This window comes from Schistocerca nitens, chromosome 1, assembly GCF_023898315.1.
Source record: "Schistocerca nitens isolate TAMUIC-IGC-003100 chromosome 1, iqSchNite1.1, whole genome shotgun sequence".
NCBI lineage: Eukaryota > Metazoa > Arthropoda > Insecta > Orthoptera > Acrididae > Schistocerca > Schistocerca nitens.
Genome location: NC_064614.1, coordinates 1,203,953,865 through 1,203,973,273, shown reverse-complemented (window position 1 = coordinate 1,203,973,273; position 19,409 = coordinate 1,203,953,865). Strand labels below are relative to the sequence as shown.

Here is a 19,409-nt window from a genome sequence, read left to right as displayed (position 1 = left end):
TCCTTGATTTTCACTTTTAACGAAATTTCTTCATTTTTTGCGGAACAATTATTTTTATTAAAAAGTTCTTTAGTGTATTCTCTTCCTACTTTAAATTTGATTCTAATGCCTTTTTAAAAAAATCTCCATCTGCCCGACTGCTGAAATTGAATAGAATTTGATACATAGTGGCAGTTTGGAGTGTGACCATATGATGTACACGAAATTTTTTAAAAAATGTCTTGATCACAAAGCTATCTAACAGAATTACCAGTTTCAAATATACAGTAGCCTTCAGAATCTGCAATAGGATTAAAATAAAGAAGGAAAAGAAATGACTTCACTGTCTATTACAATAAGACATTAAAAACAAAGGTAAGAAAAATAATTTAAACACAATATACCTCTCATTATGTTATACTGCAACAAGTCAGTGGTTTGTGTGGTTTGAGGTTTTTGGGTGCTAAACAGCGTGGTCATCAGCCCCCAATCCATAAAAACAGTAGCACATGTGGTGAAGGGACGAAGACGGGCAGCAAACAAGGAGAATGGCTGAAAGACACAGACCTGACGTAGTTCCAAATCCTCACATACAGAGGCAAATCAAGAGGAGAAGAAATGCACTAAAAAAGGAAAGGAAACACAAGGAAAAGAGAACAGAAATCGAAGTGAAACAATTAGGTAACAAGTCACAACCATGTAAAAATAATATGAGTCAAAATTGTGATGCATGCTTCTACTGGACATATATAGAACACAAAACAATAATGGCAATATCACAGTCATCATTTATGACAGTGATTATATAATAAAGTCTGAAGAGTTTCTTTTTAAAAAGTGGTATAATTGAAATTAAAAAAGAACCCTCTAAGAATTTTCAAAATGTTGTTGTTGTGGTCTTCAGTCCAGAGACTGGTTTGATGCAGCTCTCAATGCTACTCTATCCTGTGCAAGCTGCTTCATCTCCAAGTACCTACTGCAACCTACATCCTTCTGAATCTGTTTAGTGTATTCAGATCTTTGTCTCCCTCTATGATTTTTACCCTCCACACTGCCCTCCAATACTAAATTGGTGATCCCTTGATGCCTCAGAATATGCCCTAGTAACCAATTCCTTCTTCTAGTCAAGCTCTGCCACAAATTTCTCTTCTTTCCAGTTCTATTCAATACCTCCTCATTAGTTATGTCATCTACTCATCTAATCTTCAGCATTCTTCTGTAGCACCACATTTCGAAAGCTTCTATTCTTTTCTTGTCTAAACTATTTATCGTCCACGTTTCACTTCCATACATGGCTACACTCCATGCATATACTTTCAGAAACAACTTCCTGACAGTTAAATCTATACTCAATGTTAACAAATTTCTCTTCTTCAGAAACGCTTTCCTTGCCATTGCCAGTCTACATTTTATATCCTCTCTACTTCTACCATCATCAGTTATTTTGCTCCCCAAATAGCAAAATTCCTTTACTACTTTAAGTGTCTCATTTCCTAATCTAATTCCCGCAGCATGACCCAATTTAATTCGACTACATTCCATTATCCTCGTTTTGCTTTTGTTGATGTTCATCTTATATCCTACTTTCAAGACACTGTCAATTCTGTTCAGCTGCTTTTCCAGGTCTTTTGCTGTCTCTGATAGAATTACAATGTCATCGGCGAACCTCAAAGTTTTTATTTCTTCTCCATGGATTTTAATACCTACTCCGAATTTTTCTTTTGTTTTCTTTACCACTTGCTCAATATTTTCAAATTTTCAAAATACTTGAATTAAAAAAATAGACGTTGTAGGATTCCTGTTTTCAAACTTTGTAAAGAAGTCCATGAAAGTAATGAATGTCCATATTCCAGAATTGAAGGCATTGGTCAAGATACATAAAGAAGATAAAAATCAATCCTGTTGTTAATAATATTATTATGTACCCAATCATAAACTCAATAAATGACTAAATGAAAAATTAAGGGTGATGTATAATTTCCAAAAACCTTTTAACATAAAGAACAGTTGTGACCTTATGAAAGAAATTAAAAATATAGAGATACCAGAAGAATCAGTATTAGCCTCTCTTGATAATGCTAACTTATACAGTAACATTGCAGTTGATGAGGCCATACATTATTAAAGAAAAGTTACTCAAATGCAGGAAGACATGCACTGCAGAAATCATCAAATTTATTGAGCTTCTTCAAATGACTTCATTCACTTTTACTTTTGTAAATAGACTTCACGGGTTTGCTGCCGGATTCGGATTTGTTTTTAAACAAACCGGCAGCAAACCCATGAAGACTATTTACAACACATCCACTGGGAAAGCTTGAAGAGTGTTTCACTTTTAATAATAAAATATACCAACAAAAATAAGGCTGGTACTGTGGGAGAAATTTTTTATTAATTACTTGGGAAATGAGTTTTCCTTCAAATTCTCTATTTTTAAACATATGCACTATCTATTTTAAAAGATACATGGGTGATATATTTCTCCTGCACAAATGACAAAAAATAATATTAATAATTTTGTCCAAACAATAAGTTCTATGCACGCAAAGATTAATTTACAGTGGAAATAGAAGAAAAGAACAGTATAAATTTCCTAGATCTAAAAACAACAATAAAAAGCAATAAGCTCTCATCTGACAGTTATAAAAAAACCACTACCACATACAGCGTAAGTCGTGTCAAATCAAGCAACCCTCAATGATAGAGAAAAGCCTTCTTTAATTTGGTGATCCATCATAAGATATGGCTCCTTTTGTCACAAGAAGAAGTAAATAAAGGAGTGAACATCCCTAAGCAAATATCCTGTGCTAATGTATATAAAAGAAGTAATGAACATTTGTTACAAGGCCAATAAGCAAATGACAACACATGGAAATAAACATCAGAACAACAGCAAGAAAACAAAATATGTTGCAATGGAACATCAGAGCAAAGTGTCCCAAAAATTGAAAATTAAGTTTCCAAATTAACAACACTTTGCAAATGCATCTTTGCCTTAAAACGGGCAAGAAAGATACTACATTTTCAAATTCAGGTATTTATAAAATTACTTGTGATGATTACAACTACTTTTATACTGGGTAGACAGGGTGTATTTTTGAAACAAAATGTAAAACACACACACATGTGTGCACTAAGACAGCATTTGGAGATCACTTAAAGATTAAGAAACAGAGTAATGAACATAGTACACAAACTGAAAATCTTGCACATTGCTCCCCAAGGTAGATACCTCATCATATTAAAGGAACTTGAAATTTGAGGCAGTAAGAGACAGCATCCTGATTGTGTTGTTAATGAGCAAAGTGATTTCAAACAAAACATTTATTATGAAATCTTGGAAAAACTTATTTTTTGACATTTGAATTCCTAGTTTAAGGTGGCATCATGCACTGTCAAAGGCTTGCAGAGGTCAACAGTGCCGCTGTCATCTACAGCTCATTGTGGACACATGGCACATGGGGCAGTGTGCCATTCCCTGCAGTAACATCCACTGTTTTCAATAGCACAACAAGAACGCTAGTGAAAAGAAACTAACATGGAACTACAAGTAGCCTTTGCCATTAGCATAACTAACTGCTGCATCTCACTACCTTCCTGCTATAAATTATGCTATTCTCACTTATTTTATTGGAATGCTGTTGTAATTTCCTTGTTTATAGTTACTTCATGCTTATTTTGTTTTCATTTTTATTGTTTATTGTCTGAATCACAATATATATTGGAATATGAAAGACAGGCCAATCTTCATGTTCTTGAAGTTTATTTCATTTTCTTCCTTGGTAATACTAATTCTAGAGCCATCAAGAAAATATTCAATTTTAAAATGATTTCTGCAATCAGTTTTTATTTTCAAATGTGTTGTTTATTTCTGAACATAGATTTTTCATATGGTTAAATAAAATTTAAAAATGTTGCTTAAATAGAGAATACTTTATAGAAGTATACCTTTAAATGAACGTATTTTTAACTACTTTGTATAATTATCAGTATGTTATGTGTTGTGGATTGGTAGGAGCCAATCCACGGGGTTTGGAGGAAGCCGAAAGGCACGCATTTAAGCTCACGCAGGCTGGTGTGAGGTCTGGAACAGGTCAAGTAATAGCGACTAGCAAATAAAGTACGTAGCTTCTGGAATACTTAACTTTAATCCATAATTGGTGAACATCGGTCTGACGGTACATGCATCACAAGATAAATAGCAATTGATAATAGCGCCTTGCTAGGTCGTAGCAAATGACGTAGCTGAAGGCTATGCTAACTATCGTCTTGGCAAATGAGAGCGTAATTTGTCAGTGAACCATCGCTAGCAAAGTCGGCTGTACAACTGGGGCGAGTGCTAGGACGTCTCTCTAGACCTGCCGTGTGGCGGCGCTCAGTCTGCAATCACTGATAGTGGTGACACGCAGGTCCGACGTATACTAACGGACCGCGGCCGATTTAAAGGCTACCACCTAGCAAGTGTGGTGTCTGGCGGTGACACCACATTCCTCCCCCGCAAATCGGCATACGGTTGTGTTATAAGGCTTCCTCCCGCCGTGGGAGGACCCCATGTTGACGTATGCGACGAGGTGGGGAGCCTAACAACAGGCGAGGCTGTGCCACCCGCACCCTGCCATTCGGTCCGAGGGGAGCTAGGAAACACCTGAAAACCTAGTCCAGGGTGCACGCCAACATGCGGTGTACGTGCCCGTAGAGAGACAGGAGGGGCCGAAGGGTCGACCTCCATCGGGTCGGAGCACCCGACGGGCGAAGACGTACTATGGTCCAGAGCGGGCAAGAAGTCCATGGCAGAGGACAACGGGTCACGGGAAGCGATTGGCAGTGCGTGACCCAGGGAGGTGCCCGGAGGTTGCAGCGACGCGTCCACTGCGGGCGTTGCCGGCGGGAGAACAGGCGGCAGCGGCGCGTCGCCATGGGGCAAAATGGAAGGCATCGTCGGGAACACCTGGGGATGAGGCGAACCAGTAGATGGGTCCCCAGGGCGCTGACTGGACGGCACCGTCACTGAAAGCAGACGGAGAGCGGCAAAACCCGTGCGACGACAGAGGCACAGCTGATTGAGATGCCGATGCACCTCACCAGAGGCCTCCAAAACCAGATACATAGCGCGGATAACACTTGGATGGTGGCAGATGAGGTCGTGGAAGACATCCGGACAACAAAAGGAAAATTACTGGATGAATCTACCACAACCAACCATCGAGCATTCCAGAATGGACCAGCAAAATCGATGTGCAAGCGTTGCCAAGGGGAAGTGGCTTCCGGCCATGCAAAGAATTTCCGCGGGGGTGCGGATTGTTGTTCGGCACACGCCATGCAAGAAGAGCACATATTCGTAATTGCAGCATCGATTCCGAACCAAGTACAGTGCTGACAAGCAAGTTGTTTCGTTTGCACTATACCCCAATGTCCTTGGTGGAGAAGCCGTAAGACAGAGGACTGTAACGAACGTGGGACCACGACCCTGGACTGATCATTATCAGAACGCAACAGCAAAATACCACGTCGAACAAAAAGTCTCTCCTTGTGAGCAAAAAATCGGTGAACCAACAGATTCTTGATCCGTGACTTTGACAAGGGCCATTGCGTAGCAACAAAACGCAGAACGGTAGCAAGGACAGGGTCAGCAGCTGTGGCTGTAGCTACACGACGAAAATCAATCGGAAACGATTCGACCACGTCACACAAATGATTTAAAGGCTACCACCTAGCAAGTGTGGTGTCTGGCGGTGACACCACATTATGCATGCTTGAATGACTTTTAGGATAGATTTATATTACACACACACACAAACACAGTTGAAGCACACATGGCAGTTTTAACTCCTATTATAGTTACACATCTATGACTTATTGCAGTGCAGCAGTTCTAGAGAGGTATATTGTATTTACATTATATTTTCTGTTCTTTGTTTTTAATCTCTTATTGTAATAGTAATTTTTTCCCCTTTTCATTCTATTGTAGATTTTGAAGATAGCTATTGTATAGCTAAAACCAGTTATTCTGTTCAATAAATTCTGTGATCAAGGCAATTAAAAAAATTATGTACATCATATATTTGCTCTAGAAATTGTTATTTTATTGCAAATTCTATTCAAATTAATGTCCAATGAGCCTACAGAGTGTATTGTCTGGTGTTCTTAACCATACAGATGACTGTGATGCCTGCTGTAAGGCACACCTATCACTATGGGGAGCAAATAATGTGCCCACTGTACTCCACACCAAAATGTATTTTCACATTTTAATAATCTAATTCTCCAATGAACATCATATATTCCACCTTTTCTACTCCTTGGCTTCTCACTGGATTAATCTTGGCTAATGGGAGCTTGGGACGGTGGCTACTCTGGCTCCTGATGCTTTTCCCGAATTTTTCCCTATTATTTCATCTGCAGCTATCACTAACACCTGTCAGATTTCTATTCTGCTGGTACCATTGCCTGAAGCATGCCTGTTGCACGTGGCCTATTTCTCTTGTGTGCATGGTGCCCCAGTCAATAATAATGGCCACTGTGATGTCGTCAGTCATATGACCACACCGCCGGCTGAGAGATAGATCCACCGGACGCGATTCGCTTAATAAACAGAACAGAAGAACAGCTGTGCTAGCCAAAGAGTACACAGCCAGTCACAGTACTAATGCTCACCGTGAGGCGCCGCTAGGCCACTTCAGGTGTAGCAGGAGTGTAGTGCAGTTGTGACAGCCTACAGCTCGTAGTCGCACTCAGTGGTCTGCCAGTGGCGATGTTAGTCAGTCATTGTCTGCAGCTCAGCCATTGCTGCCATCAAGTCTTTGTAGCCCAGTTGTAATGCACCGTAATAGTTCTATAGTAAAGTCAACAGTACTAAGTTGGCAGTTATAAACAATTCTACATCCTGTCATGTCAACAGCCAAGTTAGTCTTCATATTCATTGGATTCAACATTCAAGATTACGAGAGATTAATTCATCACTGCAAGATTTGTGACTTGTAAATTATGTCATTCTACAGATGCTCGGTCTAGTCGCATCTTCTATAATTGTCAGCCAACAGATCATGGACTACAACAAAGCTGAGTAATAAATACTTTCTTCTTTTGTACTCCTGCTAATTAATTGTGTTTTCCTGTTGTAGCTACCAAGCAGTCTTTACATAGTAGAACCCGCATTTCCACCTCCTTGGCTGCCTCATATTTGCTACCTTATGTTGATGGACTCGGTTCCGGTGGAAGATCAAGAGCCATCAACCACACCTGGTTCCGGTTACAAATACATGGAGCACATCAGACTCCTGGCTTGCAGTTGTTACAAATTGGTTTGCCTCTTCCCTCAATAGAGTGAGTTGTACAATTCTTGAAAGGTACTATGTGATGTGAACTTGATCTCACCTCCTGTTCTAGGATCAATTCCTTAAAGACATCTATGGCGCAAGCTTTGGCCTCATGAAGCAGGATATCTTTACATTCTTGGCATTCTGTCAGAATGTATTTACGGAAAGAAAAAGCTTGGCTTCTGTCTGCAAATGATTCAAAATACTCAGCATGTTTTCTTTCTCAAAGTAGATAACTTATACCAACAAAAGTTAACCCTTTTTTGATCCGGGAATCTTCACCGATCTGTGCACAAGTTTTTCAAAAGAAAAAAATCATTTTTAGTGAATTTAGTGACTCAATGTAGCTCCTGGCATCGTCATACAATTTAAGTTGAGTAATAATCAACTGGAACTCACTCAACAATGCCCGCGTATGATCAACATCTCTAATATTCTGTACAAATGTGTGCAGATTTTCATTCAACTTCCCTGGAAAATATGGTATACAATTGCTCAAAGAAACATCTGATACCAGATTAACTGCCATTGTCACAGATGGTGAAACCATACAGGTCTGTGAAGTTGAAGCAGTTTCAACATAGGGATTAGTTTGTACCTTTTTTTCCCTGCTAGCTATGGCTGCAGCCACAACTGTCTGATTCAGCTTTTCCTTCAATTGTTGATTTTCCAATATGAGAGTTGGAATTTGCTGTTGTAAACTGTTCTAACTGCTCCATGTTGACCTCATTCACAACACAATTACTATCAATACTTCCCTCTACAGTTGAAGTATTTGCACAATGTGAATCTTTCCACTGGGCTCTAGGCATAACCATTCTTTGTCTCATTCTAAAACCTTCCCAAATTATGCACAGAGAGTAAAGTAATAAAGTAAATAGCATAGGTCACTCTTCAATTAAATGAGGCAACTAATCAGTAACAATAAAAAAATGTTATCAAGCAAACGCTGTTTCAATGAAAGTGGCGATATCCAAGGCTTCATCTCATGCTTCTGTTAAGCTGGACGTAAAATTACATTTTAAAATAGTTTCAGGTGTTCTTCTATTTCCCTGCTCAGAAATCTTCATGGTGAACTACAGTAAAACAGTTTAACACTCACAGTCAATGTCTTTGAGCTGCGATGAGGACAATGTTGCAGCAGCTACGCCAAAGCACAGCCAGCTGGTGATGGTCGGACACCTTGTGGCAGAGCAAGAGCCAATCCCAGAACCCTCTGCTACAATGAATGATCAGCCACAGAGCTATTCATGTGGTCAATACCGGTATCCACAATGGCGCGCACACTTGATTCACCCACGTACATACTCTTGTGCCCAGTCAATTCAAATGTATAACAGTGCATTAGCACGCAGGTCAGCTCTGAACTGTGCAGAAACCAGAACAGCATGCTTCTCCCAGTGGGCATACCAGTGCACATGATGTGGCAAATCAGGGGACATATGAAAGTGTAGTGCAGCAGGGTTGTCCAGCACATCATTGTGCTGTAAGGAAACAGTGTGCTCCTCACAAATGTATTCTGAAAGTCTTTTGTTAGCCATGAACAGGCTACAAAGGTTACAGGTCAGATGCTACTTCCGCAGACCAGTGTACAGAATTGTCAAGCCAGGAGGGTGGGCAACAGGTCTGACTGTGAAATTTTGGGATAATAAGAAGAAGGCATCATTGGTACAAAAGTAGTTTATTGGAAGAAGGGGTACAGTGCCTTTGCATAGTGGGAGGCATGATAGGAAACTTCAGTCCCTTGAGATTATTCCGTCACCTGTCAAGATCACTAACAGAGTGAGGGAGCAGCCTCCCAGGCCTGCCACAAGTAAAAATCACCCAATGTGATTGGGGGAAGCTCATTGGTAACCTGGAAAGTGCCACACCATCAGCCACACCATCAGCACTGACATGCAGTGTCAGCACTTGCCATACATCCTGTCATCCCTGCTTTCCTGCCATAGCGTCAGTGGAAGGACAGAAAATATCAAAGCTGTTACAATAGTTAGTAATAATTATACTTTGTATAGTAATATGTCATTGAACTGTAAAATAAAAGTCTACAAATATGAGATAAGCCTGTGGAATAAATTACCTGGTAAGACAGGTTATGCCTGTATGAGTTTTGAAGTGCTGTTATTGCTTTGATAATCACAGTTGCAATATATTCACAATAACATTTCATAGTGATCCAGGAAATATTTGTTTTGTTATAAATCCTGTCATGGATCACAAAAATTTGTGATGCAGTTCATCAGTTACATCACTTTCCAGATAGCCTGTTTCTTTCAGTATAATTGTACATCCTCTGTTATCAACAATCTGCCTTATATATTCATACCCAGGTCTGTCCCTGTGTGTGGTCTGTTTCTGTGATTCAGTGTGTTCTTTGCTAACCATTTTTCTCACTGACTCTTTGTTGCACCTCTCCATTCCTTCATCTGTCAATCTATCAGATCATCAATAGTCCCCTATAAGACAGCATTTCAGAGGCTTCTAATCATTTCACTTCTGTCTTGCCTATTGTTCACATTTCATACCCATACAGAGTTGTTCTTAAAACATAGTGTTTCATTACTGTTTCCTTGGTCTCAAGATTTACATTTGTGGATGTTAGTAGCAATTTTCTTTTATAAATTGCTCTTTTTCCTTGTGCAATCTACACTACCACATCTGTCTTTCATCTACCTTCTTTATCTATTCTTCTTTCAAGGTAGGAAAACTTACCCACCTCTTGAAGAGTTTCTTTTTTGCAATCCCTCATGTCCACTTTCTGTGCACACCATTACCATAGTCTTATTTTTTTATGTGCATATTATAGCTATCAGCTAGCACACATTCTGTTTCATTAAGTACCAGTTCAGCCCCTGTTCACTTACAGTGACCACTGCTATATCATCAGCAAATGAAATTATACTGATTTTCTTCCTGTGAGTAACAACTGTCAAACTGGGACTTCACTTCCTGCTTTACCTTTTCAATATAGAAATTATCAAAAGTGGCAATGAGCAACCGTGCAGTATGTCTATCTTGACTGTGGTCTCTTATACCATTTCACTCTAGCCTGGTTAGTATAAAGAGAATAGATTACCTTTCTATCTTTATAGCTGATACAACACTAAGAATGGAAGGCATTTTATTCCATCCCACATTATCAAAAACCTTCACCAAATCTGTTAACACATTATATGTTGCAATGTTGCTTCTAAATCTGCCCTTTGTTACTAGCTGTAATGTTAAAAACCCTTCTAGAGTGCTCCTACTTCATTCCACACCCTTGCATTCTTTAGAAATGTACTAAGTACATTCTTTTCAGAATGTGATGGAACTTACCCAAATCTATAAATTTCATACTCAAGCTTGTATAGTTCTTGTTCTGCTCATTGGCTTGATTATCATGAGAGCTTAACTGGTATTTCATAAATGTGCACATTATTTCCTTAGGAGTTCATTTGAAGCAGTTTGAAATTTAGAGATTAGGATTAGCTTTGTCCTAGCATCTTACTGCACAATATTCGGCATGAAGGGCAACAAAACAGGGTAGAGAGTATTGTCAACATACGGCTGTGTTGTAAAGGTGCCCCAGATGACAACTAATGGGGTCCCACACCATCATTCCTGGTTGTCAGGCAGTATGGCAGGTAACAGTCAGATTGGTATCCCACTGCTGTCTTGGGGCCTCCAGCCATGTCTTCGTTGGTCATCAGGATTCAGTTCGAAGAGGAACCCATCACTGAAGACAATTTTACTCCAGCCAATGAGATTCCAGGCAGAAGACATATCTGGAGATGCTCTAAACAGCGTGAGATACTAACCTGAAGGTAGCCAACCATACAGCCTGACAACCAGGAGTGAAGGTTTGGGGTGCCATTTCCCTTGATAGTATGACCCTTTTAATTGTCTTCTGTGGCATCCTTACAGTACAGTGGTATATCAGTGATATTCTTAGCCCCGTTTTGTTGCCAAATGTGGCAAGCCATCCTGGACTTTCATGTCAGCAAGACGATGCCCACCCACACATGGCAAGAGGTTTTACTGGTTGTCTTCATGCTTGCCAAATCCTACCTTGGCCAGTAAGGTCACTGGATCCCTCCCCAATGGAGCATTAAGGGCAGGGACTTCCAACCAGCTTGGGATTTTGACAATCTAAAGCACCAATTGGATGGAGTTCAACATGATACTCTCAGGAGGGTATCCGACAACTCTATCAATCAATGTCAAACTGAGCAACAGTTTGCATAAGGGCCAAAGGTCGACCAACACATTATTGACTTGCTCAATTTGTGAAGGTCTTTTTCTTGAACAAATCATCCAAAATGGCTCTGAGCACTATGGGACTTAACTTCTGAGGTCATCAGTCCCCTAGAAATTAGAACTACTTGAACCTAACTAACCTAAAGACATCACACACATGCGACTGCAGCGCTCGCACGGTTCCAGACTGTAGCGCCTAGAACCGCTCGGCCACCCCGGCCGGCCTAAATCATCCACTTTTTCTGAAATTGGTCTCTGTACATGTACATCACATCTACCAATTTCTATCCCATTCGGACAATTCCTTCATGATGCACCTTTTTTATGCCTTAGGGTGTATTTTGTAACTCATAGATAGGTCTTTCTTTACACATTTGTGAAATGATAAACAAATAGTACATAAATTAATGCAAATGATAAGTGTGTAAATTAATGTATGTAAATGACATGCACATAATGAAGTACCTTTTTTATCCTACTATAAGATAGCCCTCAATATAGGATAACACCCCTCCCCCCCCACCCCCACCCCCCACCCCCCTTTTTAAGAGATTCCTTGAGAAAATTTAATTTTTAACATTACAAGCATTTTTATTGATATAAAGCATCTGCTTAAAGATGTTAACATTATGTCATTATTGATTGTATACATTTTGATAGTACAAGGTATGATCTACTGGTATTTTGTCCTTCCTGGCATCTTCTGAACCATCCATAGCGTTGGATATGCAGCACTTTTTGAATTCTTTCAGATAGATTCACTTGAGATTTTGCCATAGCAGCAAAGATCCACTGGCCCAGCATGGATATTGAGGTTCTCTGACTTCCTCCCTTGGAGTGAAGGCATGGTCTCTTTGAAGAAACCAATCACTGTAAAGCTGTCACAGGTGAGCCTTAAGAGGTCTATTCACAACAGTGTACATTTCTTGGAGTTGTGAGGTTGATCTGCTGGGAATTATATTCAGGTATGTGCTGCTATTAATCATTAACTTCCTAGGTGAGGTATCACCTGAAAGAATCCAGCTCCAACATTTTCCTTCTGTTAAGCCAAGAGCATGGTATTCTGTTTAAACAACTTCAATCAATCTAGCATCATGTCATATGTCATCCATACCTTTTAGTGGCCTTTAAAGATAGCGCCTGCTTGTTTCCATATCATTTTCCTGTGAAGAATCACATATGGGGGAGCTTCCTCCATCTGCTAGTGCAACCAGAATTAATGTTATTTCAGGCCTTTTCATTGTCAGAACTTTTCATGGATTTCATGTCAACAGTAGAATTTTATGGCACGTCAAAATAAACAGACTTCCGATCAACATGGATTTCATGTCAACAGTAGAATTTTATGGCACGTCAAAATAAACAGACTTCTGATCAGCATTTCCCGTGTTGCCTTACAAATAATCATGCAATTTCTTTAAATTTATTATATGACGCTGATACACAAGTAGTTTTTTGCCATAAGGTATGAGAAGTTCCTGTTCTGCATCACAATGTAAGCTCCACCCTTTTCATCATCTCATGCACCAGCCAGTACTTGCTTTGAACTCCATAACACATCCAGCTGGAAAATTTGTCTTTTATCTCCAGTGCCTTCATTCAGATAATTTCTTGTGTAATCAGGAAGCCTTCAATGTATATGTCTTGCACGTATTGAACAACCTGTTGCTCCAGTTTGTGCTTTGATACCCTGAAAGTTTATCACGTGGAAATGGCTCTCCTTAATTTATTCTTTGTCTGGCACCACCTATGAACATTCATTTCTGTGACATCAAATTTTCTGCCTGCTGCACAGTTGTTTGTGGCCTGTGCTTCATGAATTGCCATTAACATAAAGTTAGCATCATAATGTCTGTGAGAACCACAAACTTGTAATTGGCACTCATTATCAGTTGCAACAATTTGTAGTTCTTACAACACTGACAATCTAAGCAAACTAAATGATAACAACACATTGTCCCCTCAATTTCCTACAGCCAAATCAACAGAAATTGTTCCACTTCAAATTAACACTGTAGCCACCAGTGAAAATCGATAATGATGCATAGTAGCAGCAACTCTAGTGCTGTTATTAAAGCTCATGTACTCAGTCTGACTGCTCTCAGTCATGCCAACAAAACAGTCAAACTATTAGAGTTTCACACAGACCAGAAGCTCAGCTGGGATTCCTGACAAGGAAATTATGTTGCAGACTAGCGTGTCTCATCTATATAATGTACAAGCTGAGGAGCAGTGTCAGTAAAGAAACTTCTATCGTGTGCATATTTTACATTCTTCCATTCCCATCTGATTTATGGGATACTATTATGATGGTCGAAGTAGAGAGGATATAAAATGTAGACTGGCAATGGCAAGGAAAGCGTTTCTGAAGAAGAGAAATTTGTTAACATCGAGTATAGATTTAAGTGTCAGGAAGTCGTTTCTCAAAGTATTTGTATGGAGTGTAGCCATGTATGGAAGTGAAACATGGACGGTAAATAGTTTGGACAAGAAGAGAATAGAAGCTTTCGAAATGTGGTGCTACAGAAGAACGCTGAAGATTAGATGGGTAGATCACATAACTAATGAGGAGGTACTGAATAGGATTGGGGAGAAGAGGAGTTTGTGGCACAACTTGACCAGAAGAAGGGATCGGTTGGTAGGACATGTTCTGAGGCATCAAGGGATCACCAATTTAGTATTGGAGGGCAGCGTGGAGGGTAAAAATCGTAGGGGGAGACCAAGGGATGCATACACTAAGCAGATTCAGAAGGATGTAGGTTGCAGTAGATACTGGGAGATGAAGAAGCTTGCACAGGATAGAGTAGCATGGAGAGCTGCATCAAACCAGTCTCAGGACTGAAGACCACAACAACAACAACATTATGTGGTAGTTCTGTATGCTCAAAATTAATATCTAAATAGGATAAGAAAGCTATCAGGTGGTTTGCAGAACTCAACTTGTGGAAATCATGTAGAGATTGCTTCAGATAACTAAATACAGACAAGAAGAGAAGAGAAGCTTTCAAAATGTGGTGCTACAGAAGAATGCTGAAGATTAGATGGGTAGATCACATAACTAATGAGGAGGTATTGAATAGGATTGGGGAGAAGAGAAGTTTGTGGCACAACTTGACTAGAAGAAGGGATCGGTTGGTAGGACATGTTCTGAGGCATCAAGTGATCACCAATTTAGTATTGGAGGGCAGTGTGGAGGGTAAAAATCATAGAGGGAGACCAAGAGATGAATACACCAAGCAGATTCAGAAGGATGTAGGTTGCAGTAGGTACTGGGAGATGAAGAAGCTTGCACAGGATAGAGTAGCATGGAGAGCTGCATCAAACCAGTCTCAGGACTGAAGACCACAACAACAACAACAACAACTAAATACAAATACAGTACCTAGGCTGTATATGTTCAAATGCCTTGCCTATGTTAAAGAAAACTAATGTAAGTTTAACCTAAAGATGATGATTCATGACCGTAATACAAGGAGTGGACATGCAATTAATGTGCTGTTTGCTAGGCTGGCAAAGAGCCATAACAGCTACAGATATCTTGATCTTCTCTACTTCATTAAATTACATGAAGATGCCAACACAGTGCCAGTAAATAAATTTAAAACTACTCCTGTGAAATGGATGACGGTAAAGTATTTTACTGTACTCCGGGCTTCCTTGAGTGTGTCACAAATGACTCACAATAAATAAACTACATACATTATTTTGTAACCATAAACATCAGGCTGTGTAACTATTTTACTATTGTTTCAAGTGCTTATTGTTATTTATGTGTTTGACTGTTTATTGTCTTTGGCATTCACTTGATATATAGTGCATTAACTTTTAATTGCTCTATTGTGTAATTATTTATTGTTATTGTGCCATTTACTTAATTATGCAGTATATCTATCTTGTATTACGTTCTTGTATTTAGTGCATTTGCCTAAGTTATTATTATTATGTAACTTGATGACACTTATTGCATGTAAATATGATCAAAGGTGAATTAAGTATTTGTATTTGCTTCATTTGTTGTACCACAGTTCAAGTGTTCTGTGCGAACATATTTTTATGTGTGAACATATTTTTGTTAGCATTAATTTGTCTCCTGTAGAAATGTATACTCTTGTTTAGTATTTGTCCAGTTTTAAAGTTAGTTGAATTTCAACCACAAATGAAGTCAAGCAAACTGTAGTTTAAATGAGGTAGATGTTCTTGAAAAGCCAAGGAACATGGTATATGTTTCCATTGTTGGCAGCACAATAAAATTTGCTGCCTGCCCTTCACTCCAGCCAAGCTGGTGTCATTGTTCCTCTCCCACCGCCCCCCCTCCGCCCACTCTCTCTCCCCCCTCCCCTAACCACCCCCCCCCTTCCCCGCACCCTGCAACTGCTGTTCTGAATCCTCCAAATCAAATCTGCATGTGAATTCAGTTGCCGAAGTTTCATCTGTTAATGTAAGACAACATCCATACTATTGTATTACATAGCATAGAAACATTGAACACAGCAATGGAAGCTTAGTCTGTGAATGCAAGGTGGTTCTGTATTTTTTGAATCATGAATTTGAGGGAAAAAAACTTTGTCTTATACTTGGACAAATACAGTACATGTTTTGACTCATCCCACGTTTTTACTACATTTACACATGCTTTTGGATCTATGAAATATGTATCAAAAATAAATAAATAAATCCTACATAATTATGTTGAAAGAAAACATGAAGGTATTTTGTCATAGACTTGCCACCACAAGTAATCAAGAGATCCGTGCAAAAGCAGAATCTGCATTCCATCACTGGCTGCATCAGAAAAGGAAGGCCCAAATGATGAGCAGAAAGGAGAAAAATAAGTACTTATTGGAGAACAATGAAGAACAGGTTCAAAACAGCAAAAAACAACAGGATTCTGAGAAGAGGGCTCAAGCTGAGGCAGTGAGTTTGCACATTTCAGTCTCTAAATTTGGGAATGATGTCCTGTATTATGCCATAGTGTTTTATATTGGACTTTATTCTTACTTCACTGTTGCACTTGAAATACTGGATTGCAGCATGATGCAATTTGTATATTTCTGAATTCTGACAGAATGTTATTAAGTAAGTGTAAGTGTGAGATGTTATGTGACTAAATGGTGACAGGATGGACAGTTTGGTGTATGAAGGTGTTTCTCATGCTTCTGTTTAAGATTTGATGCACTCCAGTAGTAGCAATTTTGCTTATTTACGTGAGCATTCAGGTGAAAATAAGCCTTCTCAAAAAACAAGATGTTAAATGGAGGGCACTCAGTCACTTCATTAACAAACTGCTGCCTATGTCTGGCATCTGGCTTTACTTTCTATACCAATTGGATTTTGTAAGGGTATAGTTTAAGGTTTTTTTGCAGAATTTGGGGCAGAGGTGATCCATACACATTTAAGGAACTTGCATGCTTACGAATGGAGACATTGGAACTGTCACAAGCAGGTTCATTTAAGCTTGGTTCACACACACAGCTAATGTGGTGCCACAGCTTGGGGCTTTCTGTTGTGGCATCATGAGCTACTGTTCACACAGCCTGCCCGGCTAGCCACACGGTCTAACATGCTGCTTCCCTGGCAGATTTGTGTTGAGGTCCGATGCGCCAGCCAGCCTGTGGATGGTTTTTAAGGCGGTTTTCCATCTGCCTCAGCAAATGCAGGCTGGTTCCCCGTATTCTGTCTCAGTTACACTATGTCGGCAATTGGTGTGCAAACACAGGCTCCACGTATGCATACACCATAATTACTCTACCACACAAACATTTGGGGCTACACTCATCTGGTATGAGATGCTTCCGGGGTGGGGATGGGGGGGAGGGGGTTCCACTAGAGGCCGAACTGCACAATAACCCTGGGTTCAGTGTGGGGGGACCACTGTGGCTACGGCAGGAGGAAATCTCTCCATTGTTTCTAGGTCCCTGGTTCACACAATACCGTTCACACAGGACACCACGAATTCTATGTAGTTGCACAGCTTTCAATATGGCATCAATTGAAATCATGTGGGCTGGTAGGAATGTTATAATGCAGGTTTTGGCATTATAGCTGTAACAAGATTTAAATACAAGGAGGATGAAACCCAAATATTGGATCTGAAAATAGATTTTGCACAGTGATAAATCAGAGGCCACAAACACATTTATAAAAGAAATAACACTCAGAGATAAAAATGCTGTCTGTCGTGGCAAACTAACCAACAGCTGACATGTAAATCTGCAGACTTTCCACTTTCCCAAGTGTTTAAAATCTTATTGCATTCATTGATATAGGCATTTCAAATAACTAATTTTTAGTTTAACAGCTGCCATATCACACTCGGGAGCCATTTCCTGCATGTAACCAAGAATTTATACAATGCTTGGTTTCAAAAATCATGAAGGTTATATGACTCGCTTTTTGGTTTAAATATATTAAGTTCAATTATTTATTCATCAGATAATCTTTTAAGGTTGTGGGATATGTCATTGGTTTGCAAATATTGCCACCCCCCCCCCCCCCACACACACACAAACAGTGATGCAGAAAATCAGACATAGTTTGCTGTTATTGTAGTTCCAGAAGCTGTGAAAGTTACATGTTTTCACTATTTTCAGTGATAAAATGAAAACACTGAAATTAAATAGAGTACTGCGAAAGAATGCTCGAGTTTCAGAATACTTCCACCAGAGAGCTGTAGTGGAAGGAAAGTGGCACAATGAAGTACAACCAAGTTGAACGTCGTGTGGCATGACAAAGTTGCATCTTTTAAGGTGCACCACTAAAAACTGGGAGTTCACGTATGCAACTACAGTATGCCACTAGCTGTAATGATACTTTTGTTGTGTGTGTGAACCTGGCTTTATCTGGACCACTTGGATTTTGGTTTGACCAATGTTCAACCAGTCTCCTCAAGTGTTTGATCCATTTCTAAATTAGGGGAACACTGAGCGTCATTTACATTATGCAATCCATAAAGATACCAAAATTTCCTCCATACTACAGGCACCACATCATTGTTTTTGTAAAATGCTCGCACGCAGAATGCGTGGTCTGATCCTGAGAAGTGCTCTATATCAACTGAAATCCTAAAGGCCAAGCATGCGATGAATGTAACTCCTGCTCTCCTATGATTTGTTGCGCATGCGCAGAGAGCTCTTCAAATATAAACTTTCTTTTGAGACACTCTGTATAACAGGCATGACTGACACAGCTTTGTTCCAGTTACTATATAGCAAAAATAAATCACCAATACTAAAATGAAAAACTGTATTCTATACACACTAAATTACTGAAGACCTACACTTTCTCCTATGTTTCCCTTTAAAATTTTGCACAAATGCCATGTACTGTCCTGACATGTTGAAAATATTCAGCACACATAACGACAAATTATTAAAAACAAATACTCTATTATTCCTTGTCTGTACTTCGAAAAAATAACATCTTGGAAATTAATTTTCTAGTTCTCTAAAGTCACAGCAAGGGCAGTGCTGTTTAGTTTTTTAACCAGTTGCCTTAACTTTAAAATGCTAGACAGTAATGCATACTAGAGTGTACAGTCCTACTTACGGTAATTAGTTAACTTTGTTTTTCTGTATTTTAATATGTGCATACACGTTTTGCATTTGATTATGCACTTGTTTTAATGCCCCATAATTTTCCATTAGTATTAAACTGTTCTTTGAAAATAAGAAATTTTTGTTGCCAAGAGCTTCATTAAGTCACGTCAGCTACAATTTCTTCTTCACTTGTTGGGACGTACACAGTAAGATTGATGTCTGCCTGGACAAAGTCCTCTATTCCACTGGATAATAAAGGTAGACAAAGTTCTTGCACTAACTCTGCCAGAGGAATGTCATCCTCATTCTTATCTTCATCTTCAGCACCATCAGCTCTTTC

General features: G+C 39.4%; 1 protein-coding gene across 1 annotated transcript in view; it reads left to right on the top strand.

Moving 5' to 3' along the window:
• Positions 1-19,409, top strand: part of LOC126239574 (trichohyalin-like) — a 155,688-nt gene that overhangs the window by 105,458 nt on the left and 30,821 nt on the right. Inside the window, exon 6 of the mRNA XM_049947871.1 lies at positions 16,256-16,448. Within this exon, the coding sequence (XP_049803828.1) occupies positions 16,256-16,448 (193 nt within the window). The remainder of the gene's footprint in view (positions 1-16,255; positions 16,449-19,409) is intronic.